General features: G+C 36.2%; 1 protein-coding gene across 4 annotated transcripts in view; it reads left to right on the top strand.

Moving 5' to 3' along the window:
- The window catches only part of CDH8 (cadherin 8), a 385,302-nt gene that overhangs the window by 172,245 nt on the left and 191,739 nt on the right, over positions 1-21,318 (top strand). For all 4 annotated transcript variants that reach the window (XM_032284101.1, XM_032284100.1, XM_032284098.1 and 1 more), the window contains exon 4: positions 17,235-17,354. In XM_032284101.1, coding sequence (XP_032139992.1) covers positions 17,235-17,354 — 120 coding nt within the window. The remainder of the gene's footprint in view (positions 1-17,234; positions 17,355-21,318) is intronic.

Raw genomic sequence — 21,318 nt, 5'->3', positions numbered from 1 at the left:
ACAGAGCCTCAAAAATCTATGTGGTCTTAGAAAAGATTCCTTTTGTTTGACTTCTCTGTATCTATTAGATTGGTGCAAAAGTAATTGTGGTTTTTGCCATTGAAAGTAATGGCAAAGACCACAATTGCTTTTGCACCAACATAATAGTTGCCTCAAATTGGGCCTATTGTATTGATACATTTAGAGATTATATTTGAAAATATTTACTGAATACAGATGCTTGTGTCTCACATAGGATTACATCTCAATAAACTTATAGTAAGTTTGAAAATATCATAAGTAGATAATGTATTTAATATACCTAACCTACCATACCCTAACATCATAAATCAGCCTAGCCTACCTTCAGTATGTTCAGAACTCTTTTTTTTTAATGTTTTAAATTATATTTTTATTTAAAACTTTTTTGTGTGGGTACATAGTAGGTATATATTTTTTGGGTATATATGAGATGACAATTCTTATATTAGCCTACAGTTGGGCAAAATCATCTGGCAGTACAGGGCACTGTAGAGTGTTGGTTTTTTTTTTTTTTAGACAGAGTCCCACTCTGCCACACAAGCTGGAGTGCAATGGTATGATCTCAGCTCACTGCAACCTCCATCCAGGTTCAAGTTATTCTCCTGCCTTAGCCTCCTGAATAGCTGGGATTACAGGTATGCACCACCACACTGGAATAATTTTTGTATATTTAGTAGAGATGGAGTTTCACCATGTTGGCCAGGTTGGTCTTGAACTCCTGACATCAGGTGATCCACCCTCCTCGGCCTCGCAAAGTGTTGGGATTGCAGGCATGAGCCACCGTGCCTGGTTGTTTAGCTTCACAATGGCATGATTGGCTGGGAGCTGCTGGGCATTCCCTCAGCCAAGTATTGAAAAAGAGTGTTATATTACATATCACTAGCTCAGGAAAAAATCAAAATTCAAAAATGGAAATGGTTTATACTGACTGCAGATCATTTTCTCACCATCATAAAGGTCAAAATATCATAAGTTGATCCATCATGAGTCAGGGACTGTCTGTATAGCAAACATATTCAGACCTTACTCTGTGCCACATAACTATTTAATTACTAGTTAATTAGTAATGTTAATTATTTCAAGTTGATGTATATTATTCTATGTTAAGTTCTTCATGTGGGGGGCCTGGGAATCTTTATGTTGAACCAGCTTACAGTGTGCTGCTTCATTAAGTAGCCTGTGTGGTCCACAATTTTGAAAACGCTGCTATAGAAGTTTTTACTCTTTCAGAAACAAAGCTACTCCAGGGAATATACCACTAAATAAAGGTGGTGTGGAAAAAATTCAGCTACTTTAGGCTTATTTTTGTAAATAAAGAGTCTACAAAACACAGGTACTTCTCAAAATAATTAATCTTTTTATTATTCATATAATATCAGCAACTATATTCATCAGTTATATTAATACAGACACATACACTCACAAGACATACCCTAACTAGAGGGAATTAGAAAAGTACCGTAGAAATATTACAAAATATAGGTTTAAATACTTACAAAAATAAAGTTTAAGTTGTTACCTTTCACAATCTCCCAGGCTCTTCTGAGTGTTTTTCCATGCTTGACCCCCTGCATCTGTCCTAAATTATAACTGACTGCTCTTTAGAATGCAGGTGCTAATTAACTTCTTAACACTTCTTTGTATCAGTCTAAAATCCCAGCCTTATCACTTTGGTGCCTTCTAAAGTGTCTTTTTGAGTTGCATTGTTAAAGAGGTGTATTTCCCATAGTGAGTACGTATTAAACCAAAAATAAAATTCTAAGTCCCCCAGAACCATCACAACGGACCCCTCCTTTTGGCCAAGGGCATTCCAAAGTTAACCTGAAAAAACTAGTTCAGGCTGTGATGGAAATGGGAAGCTGGACATGCCTCTTTATGCCCTTCTCCCTTTTTGAGTCGCTGTTAGAACACATCCTTTTAGTCTTATAAGAAACATTTACAAAGTAGTCTCTCTGAAGCCTCTACCTGAAAGCTTCCTCTGCATGATAAAACTTTTGGTCTCTACAACCACTTAAAGTAATCCAGACATTCCTTTCTATTGATAATAACTCCTTCAACCAATTGCCAATCAGAAAACTTTTCAATCTACCTATGGCCTGGAAGCCCTCATTTTGAGTTGTCCCACCTTTCTGGATTGAACCAGTGTAAACTTTATATGTATTGATTGATGTCTCATGTCTCCATAAAATGCATAAAACCAAGCGGTACTGCAACCACCTTGGGCACATGTTGTCAGGACCTTGTGAGGCTATCATAGATGTGTCTACACATATAAACTTTCTAAATTGATTGAGACCTGTTTCAGATACTTGTTTTTTTTTTTTTTTTTTTTTTGAGACAGAGTTTAGCTCTTGTTGCCCAGACTAGAGTGCAATGGCATGATCTTGGCTCAGTGCAACCTCTGCCTCCTGGGTACAAGAGATTCTCCTGCCTCAACCTCCTGGGTAGCTGGGATTATAGGTGCCCACCACCATGCCTGGCTAATTTTTGTATTTTTAATAGAGATGGGGTTTCACCACATTGGCCAGGCTGGTCTTGAACTCCTGACCTCAAGTGATCTGCCCGCTTCGGCCTCCCAAAGTGCTGGGATTACAGGTGTGAGTCACCATGCCCAGTGGTAATACTTTTGATTTTCAGTAATTAAAAATTTGAGATGACATAATGCTTTTAAAAGGATGTAAGCATCTTTTCCTCTGTCCTAACTCACAGTTAGCTCTTTTCCTTGGGTCAATATGTGAAGTAGACTCCTGTCCTGAACCCCTGAGATTCTAAGTTGCTTTCCGTTGAGTGAGACCCAGGATTTGCATTGTAAACATAGGTTTTCAGGGGATTCTAGTCCTGGTGGAGAAACAATTCATGCAGAGCAGAGTTCGTCTCACACTGGATGGATATACTGCTCTGTTTTCTGATATATTGTGCTTTGTTTGATGGTTTTAAAATATGGACAGTGAGTATCTCCACATTTTGGTTTTCAGGTAACTATTCATTTCTGTATGTTTTTGGTTTTGTTTGTGTGTGTGTGTGTGTGTGTGTGTGTGTTATATAGAACAATAGAGCATAACAGTTAAGTACATGTAATTTACTGTTAGTCAGAACTAGCTTCTGGCTGCAGACCCCACATCTGTTGATTATTGGGCTCAGACCAGTGGCCTCAACATTTTAGCTTTTTGTTGTGGTTTTTAACAATGAATGTGTCCTCATATTTCCCTTTGGTTGCTTTCAGTTCGTGTATCCTGTTTTATGTTCAGCTTTAAAATATTATTTATTATTATTGTAAACATAATCAATGATGTTCTAAATGCTTAAGTATTTATTTGTCACATCAGAATCTAACATGAAAACATTTGCTCATATTTGAATTTTCTCTTTAAGATCCTTAGCTAGGCTGAGCACAGTGGCTCATGTCTGCAATCCCAGCACTTTGTAAGGCCAAGGTGAGAGGATTGCTTGAGTCTGGGAGTTCAAGACCAGATCCTGTCTCTATTAAAAGAAAAAAAAAAAAGCCTGCCATAGGATTACAGACACACACCTGTAATCCTAGCTACTTGGGAAGTTGAGGTGGGAAGATTGCTTGGATCTGGGAGGTCAAGGCTGCAGTGAGTTGTGATGATAGCACTGCACTCAACTTGGGTGACAGAGTGAGATGCTGTCTCTAAAAAAAGAAAAAGGTGCTTACCATATGAGTGTGTGTGTGTGTGGGAGGGTGTGTTTTCCTGGTTGTACTAACTATTGGGGTGCTAACTATTGGTGTACTAACTATTGGGGTGCTCTTACAATTATGCCATAAGTGTCTATACAAAAAGCACATCTGTAATTGAATAAATGAATGAATTAAAAATAGACATTTATTGAGTACCTATTTATGCCTATCCTTTTTTAGAAATCTGAATATAATTTAGTCTAAGTCTAAATAAGATAATTATATCAAGTAAATAAGTACTTATGCCAGAAACATAGAAATTCCTCTATATTTGGTGGTAATTATTAGTATTCTAGTTATAGACTAATATTTGATGTAAAACAGGCAATTGGCAATGGATTAGAAAAGGAGGTCCAAATGATGTGACACACTCTTGAAATTTAGTGAGTTTCAGCATAAAAAACCCCAACTACCGTGAGTGCATGTTGTCAGGACCTCTGGAGGCTGTGTCACGGGCATGCTCTTAACCTTGGCAAAATGAACTTTCTAAACTGATTGAGGCCTGTGTCAGATACTTTCTGTTTACAGCAATGAAAAACTTGAAATAACATACCACTTTTGGGGAAATCCTTATCTTTGAAAGAGAGCCATTTGTGAATTCTTTGTTTAATGCTTATCCTGATTTCTAATTATTTTCTTGGAAAATATGGAAAGCTCCTCAAGGTAGCTTATCTTCCTGTATGAAATGCTGTTTTGAAAACATATCCCTGGAGAATTTAAAAACAAGGAAAGCTCAGATTCCACTGTTTTTAGACATTTCCTGATGCTCCTCACTTCACACATTTACAATCAAACATGTACAAAATACTTGCTGCTGCATTTTTCTTTCCGCCTGGAGAACAGCTGTAAAGATATTAATTGTGCTTCAGTTATAAATGGATTGCCAAGAGGGACAGAACGGGTTGTGTATCTCATCAGCATGCCCTGTCTGGTATAAATAATGAGACAAGAACTTGGTAAATTGGAAATTTGTGATAAAAACAAGATGTGATATGATGAAGTTCCACCAGTTCTTTCTTCTAGATACATCGATTTTTAAGGCACTCTGCAAGACTGCTAAATCAATGATTGTCTGTCACAAAATGTTGGCTAAAAGGGCTATATTACTGGGGTCAACTACAAATTAGCCCAAAGGGTAAACATAAAGGTAGTACAAATGTTAAGAAGAAAAATGTTGCAGATGTTGTAAAATATAGTTTGAAAGGCGCAGCTGTTGGAAAATGTATATGGTCTTTTTCTCCTATTCCATCTAAAATTCTTAAATATGGCAACTAGGAAGAATGAAAAGAGAGGAAACAGAATTGAATTGGGTGCAGGACTTTATTACTTCATTTAAAAAAAAATAATGTCAGAATTTTCTTTGATATTTCCTCAAATTATTCGTGTGTGTCTTTCAAATCTGCTAATTTTTGCTTTTACCTTTAATAAGCACCTAGCAAAGTTGCCATTTCCCAGTATGGCATCCTGATTAAAATTTAAAGAAATTTAAAAAATATATTTCTAAATGTGTTGTATACATAGATTTGTGTACTTTGAGTTGCATTTCAAGTGAAACCCAGTTTTGGAAGAAGTCTTACTTCAATGTAATCAAATTTGAGGATTGGGGGGAAAAACAAAACTTACACGTGTATACATGGACACATACATTGTTCATTTACTAGAATAGTCAATATTGTGAAAGCTCAGACTGCCTTTAAAGTTGGGCTATTCATCATGTCACTTCATCAGGAAGATTTTCCTTACATACCTCCAACTTGCCCTACACCTTTCCCTAGGAGCAGGGCTCAGGGTCAACCTTCTCTGCACACCCACAACCCCTGCAACATACTTAGCTTACAGTGTAGGCAATAATGTTATTTTTTTCTGTGCTTCTTCCCCAAGTAGGCTGTAAGCTAGCTTCCCAATGACCAGGAAGGACCGATATTCATCTTTGATATTCCAAGACCAGGAGCAGTTTGGTGGCATACAGCAATTGACAAACACGTATAGTATGAGAATAAGAGACTAAGGAAGTGAGAATAAAGATAAAGAAGGATACCAATGAAGAGAAATGAAGGAACATGTTGAATAAATACAGCATCTATTCAATTTTCTTGCTAACATTTCATTAGATTACTTGAGAATATGGTCTGCGTCATATTCATCAGCACATCTTCAGGGCTAAAAACATAATCAGTTCTTTTATTTCTCTCATCTCACCCTCTCTCCCTCCTCTTTTCATCCTCCCAATTTAAAAGCCTCCAGATGTTGGCAGAGCCTTAATCATTCTTTTTAAACCCATTGCATAGCCTTTCACATATTATTTTGTGTTTGCCAAGATTTTAATTAAATCACGTAGAGTTTTCAATATATTTTTTAACAACTCTGTCTAGGCATACATGTACCAAGGTCTCACTACAGATTGAGTCCCCTTATCTGAAAATTCAAAGTTTGAAATGCTTCAAAATCTGACACTTTTTGAGTGTTGACATAATCCCAAAAGTGGCAAGTTCCATACTTGATCTTATGTGATAATGTGATAATGTCCTCAGTTCATTATTTCCTCTATAGGAAGTTTTCAGGAGCTTAAGTAAGAGTTTAATATCATACTAGCCTCTGTTTGGAGCTAATACTGGCTTACATTTGGAGTGGGTTCAACTATAAGAAGACAAGCTCATGAGTACTCTTTTAAGAGTAGAGAAAACCCTTATCGCTATTCTTTAATAAATTCAAAATGAGAGTAAGATGGAACAGTAGACATAACACCTAATTCAGGACATCAATAGATCAATGTACTACATTAATTTCTGAATATCTTCCAAAAGAAAATAAGCTATTCATTCTCTTATTTATATATTTGCCCAACAAATATTTCTATGCAAGGCATTTTCTGAAGTGCTAGGGAGAAAAATAAAAATACTAGTTCATATTCTCTGCACTTGAAGATGTAAAATTCAGAAACATGATAGTGTTTGTGTAGGAGTTAAGAGGGCAGATTTGGGAGCATTCTTGTGTGGTTATAAATTCAGGCTTTATTTCTTCCTGTTTGAATTGAGATATTCATAGCAGACTCTCAGAGGCTTGTTGCAAATATTAAATGAATAAATATTTAATGTCAGTATTGTTCTCAGCACTTGTATAACAAGGACAACATAGAATCATACTTATGATTTGAGCAAAGTGACAGAGCCATGTTATGAAATAATGGGTTAATTCTGGAGGGGAGGATGAGAGGGAAAGTTGAGAGAATAAGAAAGAATATTGTTCCTCTGAAGCTTTTAGTCTAAAAGGGGAAAATCTGTATGCACTGCAATTTATATATAAAAGTAAAGGTGCCCCTAGAGACAATCAAATAAAGTATTTTGAGAGTTCAGAAGAGGGAATGATTCAACTTAGGAATCAACTAAATCTTGAATCTGGGTCAGACTGAGCTACGTGGATAGTTGTGGAATCACAGAAATGGAATGAGTAGTGGAGTAAATAAAGTAGTTGGGATTATTACAAAGATCTGGGTAATTAGTGTAAAGGGCTGTTTAAAACTCTTTACTAACTTTTCATTGTCCTAAACTAAGCCCCAAACTGATTAGTCTAATCCATGGGTCTCTTTCTAGATTTGCAGCCCCACCTGTGAACATTGATCTGTGATCATCTTTTTCTACCTAATTTCAATAGCAATGTCCCCTCATACCAAGAACTTTGCTTTAATTGTTTATCTGCCCCTCCTGTGTTCTTCAGTATTTCTATGTCACCCACTGCATTTGATCACATCATTAGTAGCTAATTGTTCCAGTTTGGCTCTCCAGTAGTCTACCCCTTTAGAGATCTTCTAACTGCAGTTTCTGAAGCTTGACACAGCAAGATCTCAATATTTTTAAAAAAATATTAAAACAATGAAGGGCTTAAATAGGAGATTAGCCCAATTTACTTCCATTTTAGTGACACCATTGATATATGTTATGTCAGTTAGTAAATATTTTTTCTTAAATCTCTTTGAAATCATAGTTCTTGTAATAATTTTATTGTGAAATTAAACCTGTTTCATTGAAGACTTTCATTCCTCAATAGCTCAATAGCTAAGTGGCTTTTCACTTTGCCACGTTTGAAATTTGATAGGATTTTGTCTTTCACATTGGAAAAAGGAGGGTAACTCCTGCTACAGTATTATCATTTTTTAAAGTCCTGGTTTTTAACTAGAAAAGTAAGCTAATTCTAGAGGAACAAAAAAATGAATAGCTGCTATAATGGTTATATCTCTTTTCTCATGCATCTTGGTCTTACATTTATTAAATTAAAATAAACTAGCATGCCCTAGAGAGTGCAGGGTTTGTCTCAAGCAAAGTTCTCTCACCTATGAAACGCTAATTGTAGGTTATTTTTATGGAGCCTCAGAATAAAAATAGGAAGTAGGTGGTACTGTTGTATTTTTTTAGATAAAGAAATGGAGTTTTATTGATGTAAAAATATTAGATTGCTGTATGAGAGTGTTAAGTCACGGATGTAGAATATGATCTCAGTCTAACCAAATAATGTCAACAAAAACATCTGATATACAATTATGTAATATGTGTATGTATATATACACACACACACTATGTAATTGTATACAATTATATATGTAGTATGTATATATATACACTATATATGCATACTTTTGACTATATCATACTTCCTTCTAGAAAATACATTTAATGAAAATTTGCAGTTTCCTACAATACAGAAAAATCAGGTGAAAACCCTGCTAAAGTAAACCTCAAATGCTACTAGGAGAGAAACACTAGCTTTCGTGCATATGCTTGTACCCTTCACATCGAACTTGCTGCTTAGCATACAGTATATACTATGCAAATAGCCATTGAATGATTGAATAAATTAGTTCATTTACTCAAATAGAATGAATTATATTTTTTTAAAACTGAGACTGGTTTTCACTCTGTCACCCAGCCTGGAGTGCAGTAGCATGATCACGGCTCACTCCAGCCTCGACTTCCGAGGCTCAGGTGATCCTCCCACCTCAGCCTCCCAAGAAGCTGGGACTATATATAGGTGCATGCCACCACCGCCAACTAATTTTTGTATTTTTGTACAGACAGGGTTTGGCCATGTTGCCCAGGCTAGTGTTGAATTCCTATGCTCAAGTAATACACCTGCCTCACCCTCCCAAAGTGCTGGGATTTCAGGATGAATGGCATTTCTACCTACTGTAGTTTTCACATATTATAGAAGGCATCTGGGCATCTGTATTGCCAACAGTAGCATAGTTGTTCAAGGTCAGCATGGATATCGATCACTGCCAGTCTAAAGCATTTATGGTGCTATTTAGTTCTCAAGCATTTACAGGATTTTATTCTATAGTTAGCAAATTAGCAAAGGTTTGATTGCTGGGAATTAGAAGCCTGTGAAAAGAAAATACCTTTCTTCTGTTGTGTTAGAAATAGAGCCATCCCAATTCCAAAAAGGTGTATTTATTCACATAGAACTGTAAAACAGGCAGCTTATTAGTTTTCACAACCAGGTCTCCAATTGTCATCATTATCTATTTGCAAAAACAGTGGGTAGGCTACCATGCCAGCATTGTTTGTGAGGGATACAGAAGGTACTTCTCCCCTGTGCATAGTAAACATGGCTAAGATTCTACAGTTACACATTTTCATATGATATTTTCCATTTCTCTCACCCAATGCACATTACAGATGTTTGCTGGAATGATGCATGGGTGAACAGAAGACATCTGTGTGCTCAAACGCATTTTCTAAAGTGTTTAATTGTTTCAGAAAGTTTCAGACTCATTCTAAAAGCACAATGTTAAGTGTGCATGGATGTTTCATTAAGTTACAAAACTGTTTGGTTCCCTAAATTCTCTAGAATAAAATATGGAAACTGAATTTTATATCCCTGGTTTATGTCCCAAATCCTGAAGCCAGAGAAATGACAGGATACATTTCGGTGCTGTCCATCCGCCTGACTGCAGTTAAGAATCTGTCTCCGTTCCCATAATAAATTTAATTTGGAGCATGTGGAATTTGGCAGCAACATTTCACTCCAGGCTGAGAGTTGGCACGTAAGGAGAACACCCAGTGAGCAGAGAGTAGGCCTTTGCAAAAAAAGAAAGATAGGAAACTAATCATTGAGGATTCCATTGTGTGGTATGTGTCATAAAAGAGAGGTTTCTGAAACAAAATGGCAAGCCCATGCTGCCTCTGCCTCTGATTCAATTGGCTTTTGTAAATGGCAAGACTGATTACCCACAAAAGAGAAGGGTTTGATCATCTGTTACCAGCTTGACATCACTCTTGTAGTTAACCAACTGTAATTCAGAGCAGAAGTTCCTGGAAGGAATTGGAATCCCTGTCTTCCTGCTTAAAGTTGAACTGTCAGATGGTAATAATTCACTATTATTTCCCCTAGATCTTGGCTGGGGATGAAATAGCCTTATCTAGGGTTAAAATAAAGGAGCCTTAATTTTGGCTGATCCATGTTTAATCATCCTCCTCCTGCAAAGACACACCTAAGGTGCCCCTTGAGATTTGGCTATTTGGCATGTGTATTCTATAATTAGATAGCAAAACTGAAAAATACTGGTAGAATTTAGGGTATGTTTTCCACAGCGGGAATTTGCTTGAGGCCCTTCAAGAAAAATGAATGTTGAAGACTATGGTATCAGTTAGAGACATGCAAAGAAAAATGAATGCGTGCGCTGCCTGCACTTATTTCTCAGCTTTTTCCTTAAGCACATCAGGTTGGTGCTCTGTTGTAACTTGATGGAGGAAGCAGTGTGATGGGGAGGGGGTGGAGACAACCAACCAATCAACCAATCAACCAACCAACACAAAACCTCCAGAAATACGTGACAGGCAAGTACGGAAGTATCCCGGATCATTTTGCATAAAACTAAGAAATAATGAATTCTGTCTGACACGTTTAAAACATCCAGGACCAGAAGCTTCTACTTCTAGTAAGGGATCATTGAAACATCAACAAGTTATGCAGGCTTATGAAATTACTGCTCTGCTATTCCACAACAACCCAAAAACAGGTTGCCATGGCAATCCCTCTGCCCCAACACCTATTTGTATTGCACAGTACTTAGGGGAATTAATAAGGAGGATGAGAGGAGTTGGGTTGAGGGTTTAGTTTTATTAAAATGAATGAAGGCAGTTGCATCATTGCTATGATCTTTTAGGCCAGTGATCTTTCGGATATGTGAATGTTTAAGTAAGACATTTTCAGATGATAATGCCAAACACTTTTGTCTGTGGATTGTACATACTGCACTTGGACAGGATAGCTAGTAGGTTAAATAAAAAGTTTGAAGAGCATAGTAGGAGACTAGGAATGCGCATTGTTCTGATTTTCAGTTATTCAAAGGTTCTGCCTCTTTATTTTCCCACCTGGTATTGGAATGCTGATTTTGTAAAAACGTATTGCAAATGACTCTTTGCAAATGGAATTTGTGTTCTACTCATCATAAGAGTTTTAACTATTCCAGTGCGCACATTTTTACGCTGCACCAAACCTTTGTTTTCCTGCTCCGGGTGTCAGCACCAGCATTTTTCTTTCTGAATAATGTGCAGAATTGGTGTGCTGACACGCTCATAAAAAACAGTATAGCCTACCTAACAGAGCTGCCCTACCCAGACCCCAACATCTCATTTTCCCAAAGGCCTTTCATCTTAGTTTGTCGGCAAACTGGAACCTCTACCCTGACAGTGTAGCATCTTTGATGGTTAATTTTGCCTGTAGTTTTGCTGCTATTATGTGGGAAGGGGGAAAAATAATGGGAGGAAACTTTCAGGTGTGGCAACAGGCACATGATACTGTGAGCCTTTTGTCAATTAAAATCAAAGCAGCACATTGGCAAATTTCACTTAAACGAGTGAAACAAACAAACTAAATGCAAAAAAAAAAAAAAAAAAGATTGTTTAAAGCCAAATTCACCTTGGAATTGATGTGTTCAAACTCTGCTTGATACTAGCAGGCTGAATTGTGGTGACAGGGATCATTTTTGTTGACAACAGCTGGAAATACAACAGCTATATTATTATAATTAGGATCAGTATCAAGTTGAATTATAATAGGGGCTTTCTTGGAGAAATGGCACAGTGTCAAATTTATAGTCACTAGCTAAATGAGTCTCTTGTATCCTTGACAAAGGGACAAAAACAGTTCCAAATGAAAACACAAACAGAGAATCCTGGTTGCTATATTTCTTGGGTATTACTTAGGGTCCTATTTATCACACACCAACACTTGCAGCTTTGAAGAAACATTATCCTGCAAGGTTTACACTTTTTAATTTGCCTCTGTGGTCTGCATTCTGCGTGTATTTCCATGGAGAAGTGTACATTGCAGCTCGACTAGCAATCTTTTCTGCCGCAAGCAATCTCCTGATAAATGCACCCACAAAACCTACACACACATCTATTCCAGCATACAGGTGCATCAACAGTCTTGAATCACTATTAGGGGAAACATCGTCCTTGACAGAAAGTAGTGCTGCCTTTTCATTTTCAGATGTCTAAAGCTGAAGGATGCGGATTTCCAGGAAATCTAACATCAAGCAGAAATATTTTGGATGAGGATGAGGGCAAAAGCTTGTCTTAGCTCTGTTGCAGTCCCCAGCCCAGTAGTTCATCTTGGCATGGACTGGGAGATACAGCATTCATTCAAAATGCCATCCATTCAAATAACACTGAGAAACTTGTACTAAAATGCCATCCATTCAAATAACATGGAGAAACTGACGACATGTCCAGCGCCTAGCCTCCTGCTTAGTATATAAGCTTTTACACAGAACACTTTTTATTTATAAAATACTTTTTATTTATGATCTCAGAGCAGTTTTATACCAAAGAGGAAACCGATGTGAGATGAATTGTTATACTGGATGGAAGAATGAGAGACTCGTGCGTGTGTGTGTGTGTGTGTGTTTTCTTTTGTTTTACTAACAAAATCATTTTCTTTCTAAGCATGTGGATATATTGCTACATTTGAGATCGTCTTTTTGTGTTTTTCCCCAAATTTATTAAAATCTATTATCAAAGCCATTATGCAAAACTATACTTAATTATAAATTAAAGCATTCACTACCATCTAAAATTGTAAAAGGTTAGATTGTTATTTAGTTTTACCTGTATACACACATAATGTAACAATAGTGACAGTAAGCTCCTAATGTCAATAACTCTTCTGTGCTCTTTGCATACATTAATCCATTTAATTTTCTCAACAAGCCTATGATGTAACAACAATGCTTACCTTTCTTCTTACAGATTAAGGAATCAAAGCTTGGAAAACTTTTGTTACTTGGCCAAGGACACAGAGCTAGTAAAAATTGGAGATGAAATATAAAATAGATGTTCTGGTTCAAGGCATTTTGACTCCAAATGTATCCCCTCTGCCAATTTTCTATACTTTACATGATTACATTTGATCCTCACAGAAAACTTTGAGGTTTGTAGAATAAAAAACGATTTATCTTTGCTTATGAAAAACTGAATCACAGAGGATGCGGAAGATGGAAACCAACCCCTAACTCCAGCACCAGTAATAATAACTCGATGAGCTGCCTCTCATAATAAGATCAGATCAACAGAAATAGACATGGTCATCATCAGTCTTGTAAACTCCAGAGAAAATACCCTATCTTCTATTTAACAAGAAATAATTTGCATGACTATGGGATATGAAAAAAGAATACTTCACTTTACAAGCAAATCTGAATAGTAGTTCAAAGTAATCAAAATAGAAATCAGTATCTCTAGAGAGAATGGATGAAGCTAATTTTAAAAAGTTTGATGCACACTACAGGCATTTAAAAGTATTATTTTGCATCAGATTTCCTGGAAGGATGTTTTAAAAATCTGTCTCCATTTTATTATTCCATAGATGTGGAAAGGATGTAAAGGATCTGTTTTTCAGAGGGTAAAATGTAATACACAGACATTTAGTACTCACTGGATTAGCATGTTGTTACTTCTGTGATAGGCACCTACATATATTATTTTGCTTAAATCACACAATAATCTTATTATGTTTTGTAGATTTAAATCTGAGGTTAAGACAGGTTAAAGGATTCGCTCAAAGAAACAGATAAGCATTTCAGAAGAGGTCAGAACTATTTTATATGCAAAACTGTTAACTCCACGCTACTCTGACCAAATGCACCAACCCTGTGCATAAATAAAATGATACTGTTTTTCAGAAAGTATTTGGATTTATCTTTTCTCTATGAAGTCATTTCCTACTTTAAGAGTCACCTACCAGAAGGTAATTTTGATAATGACAGGAAGTTTTGACTATGTGTTCACTTTTCCTTTTCGATTACCTAGGCAGTCACTGGAACTAAATTTTCAGATTTATTGACTTAATATCATACTGGAGATTACACTTGACTTATTTTTTTCTGATAATGTGTTACTTCATAATGGGGGAACATAATTTCTCCTTAAAAAATCAGTGTAAATGCACTAGATTACAAAACGAAGCCAAAAATTTGCTACCCGGTCTTGTGCCTGAAAGAGACCTCTTTCTCATTAGTCTCTGAAATCTGTTAGTTATTTCAGTAACTCTGGAGTCTTTTTTATTATTCATTCTTTTTCTTTAATTTTTGAACTAATTTTGGACTTACAGAAAAGTTGCAAAAATAGTTACTACCTACCCCAGCCTTAGTCTATCTTGTGCTGCTTATAACAAAATACCTAAAACTGGGTAAATAACAAAGAAAAAAATCATTTTTTTCATAGTGCTGGAGGCTGGGAAGTCCAAAATCAAGGCACAGCATGTGGTGAAGGCCTTCTTAGTGTCATCTGGAGGGAAGAAACACTGTGTCCTCATATGATGAAAGGTGGAAGGGCAAGAGAGAGAAAAACTCCCTCTGTTAAGCTCTTTTATAAAGGCACCTAATCCCATTTGTGAGGGAGGTACCCTCATGGCCCAATCACCTCTTAAAGGCCCCACCTCTTATATTCTTATGTTGGCCTCACCTGAATTTTGGAGGGAACACATCCAAACCATAGTGACACCTCACTCAGTTTACCTTCAGCTTCACATCTTAGCAAAAATATCAAAACAAGGGAATTAACATTGATATCCACTTTTATTGTCATTACTCAGTGTTAATGTTATATTCTGTCTTAACTGAACTACTGTTGTAACCTCATAGCAAGTCTGGTCTTCTAATCTGTGTCTCTATTTCCAATTAAATCTGGAGGCCCTAACAGAGAGAGTGGCCCACAATCTGGGTTTTCTCTTTAACTGAAATTTCTTCCCTATTTCCTACAGGGGAAGCCAGTGCTCCCCATCTTGGCATTAAAATTCCCCTATATCTTCTTCTTAGCTTGAATATCCAGGCTTAGCTTTGACAACAGACATTTTCTGTCATGTCACCCTCTTTCTAAATATTTTTTGGCAATTTTATCTCATTATCTACCTTTCACCTAGAAGGTTTTACTTCCAATTATTCCACATCTTATGTAATATTTAAATAGCTACAAATGTTATACTCCCATGTGTTCGTTTTTGCTAGCTAGTTGATGAGTTACTTGCATCTGGTGGAATGTGTCACACAAGAGGCATTGAATGCATTTTTTTATAACTGCAAATTTTGTAGAACCTCTGAGTCAACATTCTGAGTAGAAATTCCAATTTTGCAGGACTATCAACTGCTCAACAAATATTATTACTTTTTCACGTATAGTGACTGTAATTCAAAATACTTCCAAAAGATATTGACGGACAAGCTCTTGCGAAAGTTCTACCCTATTTCAGTAAACTCTGAGATATGCCGCTCTTCCCCCAGTTTCTGAGCATGCTAATTGCTGGCTGCTAAACACCAGTACTTCATGCCACCGTTTTATAGTTGTCCTCCTCTGAAAGGATCTGCTTGGACCAAGACCAAGCCTCCATTCTCAGGGGCATCTTGCATGCTATAGCTATTTACTGCTGGAATATAAAAGCCTGGCCCATTTCCTCTATGGGTATTCCATCTCTAGAGACCTATGGGGTCCAGTGAGGCCTTTGTTGTCTCTGCATCACATCCCAGATGCTTCTGTCCAAATGTGTCCTTTTCAATACCCCACAGATACTGGTTAAAAACACTCTCCAATGAAAGTGTAGCAGGAAATCTTTATCTCAGAGTCTACTTCCAAGGAAGCTAATCGGTAACACCTACCTGCTGTTTCTCATTAAATCATCAGGTACTTTATTCACTCACCTATTTATTCAATGAGTAAATGTATATTCAGTAACTATTATAATTTCAGCACTTGCTGAATGAAGACATTGGTCCTGCCCTCACAGCATGTGATTCTTGTTACTACACCAGACTTTCTCAATTTCTCTCTGTTTTCAGGGATGCCCAGAACTTTCCATAGTCTCTCACAAGATTTTGCCTTTACTTATGTTTATCTTCTTGTTGGAATTCCTTTGGGCCCTCCTGCTGGTTAAACTCTACCTTTTTTAAATGATTTAACTGAAGGCAACCTCTCTTAGAAAAATGTTCCTGATCACCCTGTCTGTCCTGGACTAAGTGAGGGATCCATACATAGTTGGTGCTACTGCATTCAGCTGCATTTCTTTTTCTATTTGTCTGTCCCTTCCTCTTCTTATTCCCAACCAACCTGTGAGCTTCTGAGCTTCTTGACTGTAAAGATTTGTTGTCGTGTGTGTGTGTGTGTGTGTGTGTGTGTGTGTGTGTGTGTGTGTTTGATTACCTACATGTCTGCCAACAATATACTTGAGGAGGCAGGTGGGAGTCATTTTATTAAATGGTACCAAAATGTATAGAGATTTGGTTGCTCTTTAAATCCAAAATGTAGAGGTATGCTTTTTAACTAAAATCTCTTCCCTATTTACTACAGGGTAAAGCAAACGCTTTCCATCAGGGCATTAAAATTCCCCTATATTTTAATATATATACCCCATAACAGGCAAGCTGTATATACTCAATTGTTGAATGAATGAGAGAATAAAAAATAAGTTTGGATAAAAGGTTTTGATTCTGTTATCCATCATTCTTAATTATGTAAGCAAGATGATTCATTGGTGGTTCAGATCTAATTTTATGTTGTGAAGAATTAAATAAGATGGGATAAAATATTATTTTGATACTTCTGTAGACTTTTCTTCAGCAGCCAATTTTTCCAGGTTCATTTAGTTGTGCTCTTGTAAGACGTAAATGTGACATGGTATATTATATTATTAACTTTACATTTCATATTTCTTTGTTAGGATTCTTTTGCATATTCCCCAAGCCCACATGCATCTAATACCTCTCTTTAAAATGTAAACTACAAAGGAATCTTAAATAATACAGATACTAAAAGTATCTTTATGTAGTACTCCAGGACTCTTTATTTTAAAAGACTTAGATATGGTTGAAGCTATGACAGAGCACTTTATCTTCATCTTTTTAAAAAGATTTCTTTTCCTTTTATTCCCTACACATAGATTTCTGCACAAAATACTTGACAAAATTTAGCTCTTGGCACAGAACAATGTGTTAATTATTTTATTTTTTCTTTTTCTTTTTTATTAGGTACGTCTGTCACTAACGTAACAGCAACCGACGCTGATGACCCAGTTTATGGAAACAGTGCAAAGTTGGTTTATAGTATATTGGAAGGGCAGCCTTATTTTTCCATTGAGCCTGAAACAGGTTTGTGGCCTAAATTTCAAATTCTTTTTTCCATGTTTTTGCTTCAGGGAAACACTTTTCTTGGGATTTGGATTTTGGATTATGAAATATTATGTTTAAATATTTCACTGCCTGCCTCAATAATATTCGAATATGCAATGTGAGGTACGTGGTGAGCCCTACAATCATTTTGATGCTGATTGCAACAAATCACAGAGCCTTTGTAGCACATCACCTGTTTAAAACATGGCCTGACACCATTTTTCATCCTGGAATAAAGGGAAGCATGTGGTTATGCATCAGACAAACTTAAATATTAGATTTAAGTAAAAATTCAGTTGCTTATTGGCTGTGTGATGCTTGAAAAGTATCTAAGTTCCAATTTGCACATCTATAAAATGGGTATGGAACCCACCACATAGTATTGTGATGAAGATTAGATGAAGCAATAAATATTAAACATACAGTGCACGGTGTGTGGTTATATTTCAGTACACTTTAGATACTACTACCTTTTCTACTAGATTCCTCATTGTAAAACACAATACTGATATCTATCCATTAGAGCTCTTATGAAGTTATGATAATGGTCAATATTAAATCCAGCTGGTACCATTTGATCTGGCGGTACAGATCTTATAAGCCATGAAGTAAGTAATCTATCTAACAAACAAACAAACAGCCTTTTTAACCCTGACTTTAAAAATAGCTTTATAAAAATAGGTTTTTATAAGTGAAGATATGTGCTTTTAATAGTTTAACAGTATATTAAGAGATCAAATATATTTTGCTTGACTGTTGTAAATCCTGTGAGGTTTTGTTATAGCACATTTAAAGTTAAGCATGATTATTGTTAAAAAATATCTTTTTTGTATGTTTTCTTCTATATCCAGTGGTACTGTCCGTAAGTTTCAAAATAGAAAAATTCAATGTACAGGCATGTGCACATATTATTATACATTTGATTCATGAATTTTCAGCATTATTGAGATAAATTTCCATGACATCATTAATCTAATTATTAATTAAATTAAAAATTTAAAGCCTATCTTTGCTTTTTTCTTTTAAATTCAAAGGGCAAAATCTTAATGCATTTAATACTGAGAAAAAGTACATTTATATATAAATAGGTCAGGGCATAAAATTGAATTTAGATTTGGAAACAGGAATCAACTCTTGTAAAATGCATTAATTAGGGGTATAATTATATATATCCTTCCTCAGCCAAGAAGGAAGTCTGTTCTAAACTTTACTCATTTGGGTCCCTTGATGATCCTGGAATGGCAGAGCAGGTGGCTGGCTCTAGGTTTGAGATGTCCTATAACTCAGGCAAAGTTACAGTGGCACGGTTCATAGCAGAGGTGGGACTCACATCCTGGTCCTTAATTTCAAAGCTAATGTGAAATTTTTTTGAAATTCAGTTTTATAGGTAATAACTATGGCACAAGATCTTCTGTAGGACAGAAACGTGTTAGATGCCTAAGTGGACTTGAGTTATGTTCTCTTCTTAGCTATTTGTTCACTTGGGTCTTTTTGTTCACCATTCCCAGTGCAAAATAGACACTAATCCAGGAAATACCTATTGAACATTCACTATGTGCCAGGCACTGAATTAAATATAGGGAGAAAATATCACAAAGGCTAATCTGAGTCTGCAAGTATCTCACTATCCATTTCAAAAGACAGATTTTTTTTTTCACATACATTAAGGTAGCATTGCAATGCGATTTAAATAATTTGTTTCTTAAGAATAAATTACTATGAGGTATAGATGATAAAAGCTCCCTATTAAATGAGAGGATTTGGCCAATTTTAAGTTTCAGTGATATAGATTGGCATTTGTTTAATTAACTGTTGTCAACAACATTTCGTATTTACATTTCTACTCAGCATAATGGGTATCTATATCAATACAAACTCATTTTAGTTTTATTACTTCCAATGTGACAGATATCAAATTATCTGATTTTTATTTTAGAAAGTTTATTTGGCACTATAGTGGATAATGTAATGGAGAGAAATGATACTTGAAGAATTCACATAATAGTTTCTTAATAAATGTTGGGTGAATGAAGTTGAGGTTTTTATAAGCAAAACAGACACAATGCGAATAAAAATGAAGCTAAACTCAACAATCAATAAAAGTCATGCTAAGTTCTTTAGATGAAACATAAATATGTATGAGTGAAATGTAAACATTTTTGGGTAAATGTCTGCAAAATTATGCTTAAGTGTGTTCATATGAAAGCAGAAACTTTTAGTTGTCTCCAAGAATCTAAATTAGACTCTATTTTTGAGGACTTCTCTTTAAAAAAAAAAAGGAGACTAATACGAGTGTGTGTGTGTTTTAAAGGAGGATATATGAGCTATGCAGAAATGGATAAAGGACATAGTTTAACATTTTTTTTTTGTATTAGAAAAATAAGAAAAAAAGAGGCAATGGCCGTGAGCATCTGGAGTTTAAATTCTGTAAGCATATGCAAAGCAAATACCCTTTCTGGTGACCAAAAAAGTATATTAGTTGGGTCCTTTGGAAAATAGAATGCTGAGACAGAGATATGAGTGTCAATGGCTTATTAGTGGTTTATGACTGTGAAAAATAAGAGAGATATGAAGTCTACTTGGGCATGGAAGTTGCTCACATGAAATGTAGATCTTTTACCCATGCAATGAAAGAAGAGAAAAAGTAGTATAAGGCAATGTAGATCTGACAATTTCTTGGCCAAACCAATGTGATCCCTGGAGCAAAGATTACTCCTAAAAGGAGTCCCATGTTGCATGTAAATGGCCAGGCTTTACTAAAGTCAACTTGCTAAGTCATTGGCTGGGATGTGCCTGGGAAGAGCAGGGTCTCGGCTTGGATCCTGAGGTTAATCCTAAAGCTGCTTCAGCTACAGGGTCTCAGCTAACTGTCTGGAAATCCTTAAATTAATCCTTTGGCAGTAAAATCCAAGGAGTAGAATTCTGTGCCTTCTATAATGTGTGTGTGTGTAAATATGTGTGTGTTTGTGTGTGCATATGTGTATACATACATACATGTATATACACACATATATGTATATACACATATGTATATACAGCTATACATGTACATATACACATACGTACATGTATATATACACATATGTATATAAAAACTTTTGATTCAGGCCGGGCGCGGTGGCTCACGTCTGTAATCCCAGCACTTTGGGAGGCTGAGGCAGGTGGATAGCGAGGTCAAGAGATCGAGACCATCCTGGTCAACATGGTGAAACCCCATCTCCACTAAAAATACAAAAATTATCTGGGCATGGTGGCGCGCGCCTGTAGTCCCAGCTACTCGGGCGACTGACGCAGGAGAATTGCTTGAACCCAGGAGGCAGAGGTTGCGGTGAGCCGAGATCATGCCATTGCACTCCAGCCTGGGTAACAAGAGTGAAACTCCGTCTCAAAAAAACAAAAACAAAAACAAAAACAAAACAAAACAAAAAAAACAAAAAACTTTTGATTCTATAAGTTTAGCAAATGTGATGTTAAAAAGTAATACACAGGAATAGTAAGTACTTGGTGGGTAAACTGATAGTAGGAATATTAATAGGTACAATGATTTTAAAAATGCATGCTATGTATCAAAAACTTTAAGAATGGCTACTAATCTTGACCCAAATTCTAGGAAAAGAAAGAAAATGTCAGGGATGAACAGAGACTCATTACCTAAGACCCACATACCTCTGGGAGTGGCTTACTAGATGGTTCTTTACATAATGGGTTTGTGCGTTTCTTCAGGAAGTGACCTGGCATAAATGGGTCAGAAAATGTTGGCTGAATACCATGACACATCACCACTGAAGGATGTGGGACCATCCTTCACTTCCTTCTTACATCAGGATTCTGGCATACTAGCAAAGGTCAAATCCGTAGCTAAAATGATCAATATTGTGACAGTGAACACACCCTCACCAAGTTGCATAAGCCAGTCACATTCAAACTCTTTATAAAGAAGATT

Source organism: Sapajus apella, unplaced genomic scaffold (assembly GCF_009761245.1).
Source record: "Sapajus apella isolate SASKATOON/1434 unplaced genomic scaffold, GSC_monkey_1.0 scaffold15, whole genome shotgun sequence".
NCBI classification, from domain to species: Eukaryota; Metazoa; Chordata; class Mammalia; order Primates; family Cebidae; genus Sapajus; species Sapajus apella.
The sequence above is the reverse complement of the archived record's forward strand: the minus strand, read 5'-3'. Positions and strand labels throughout refer to the sequence as shown.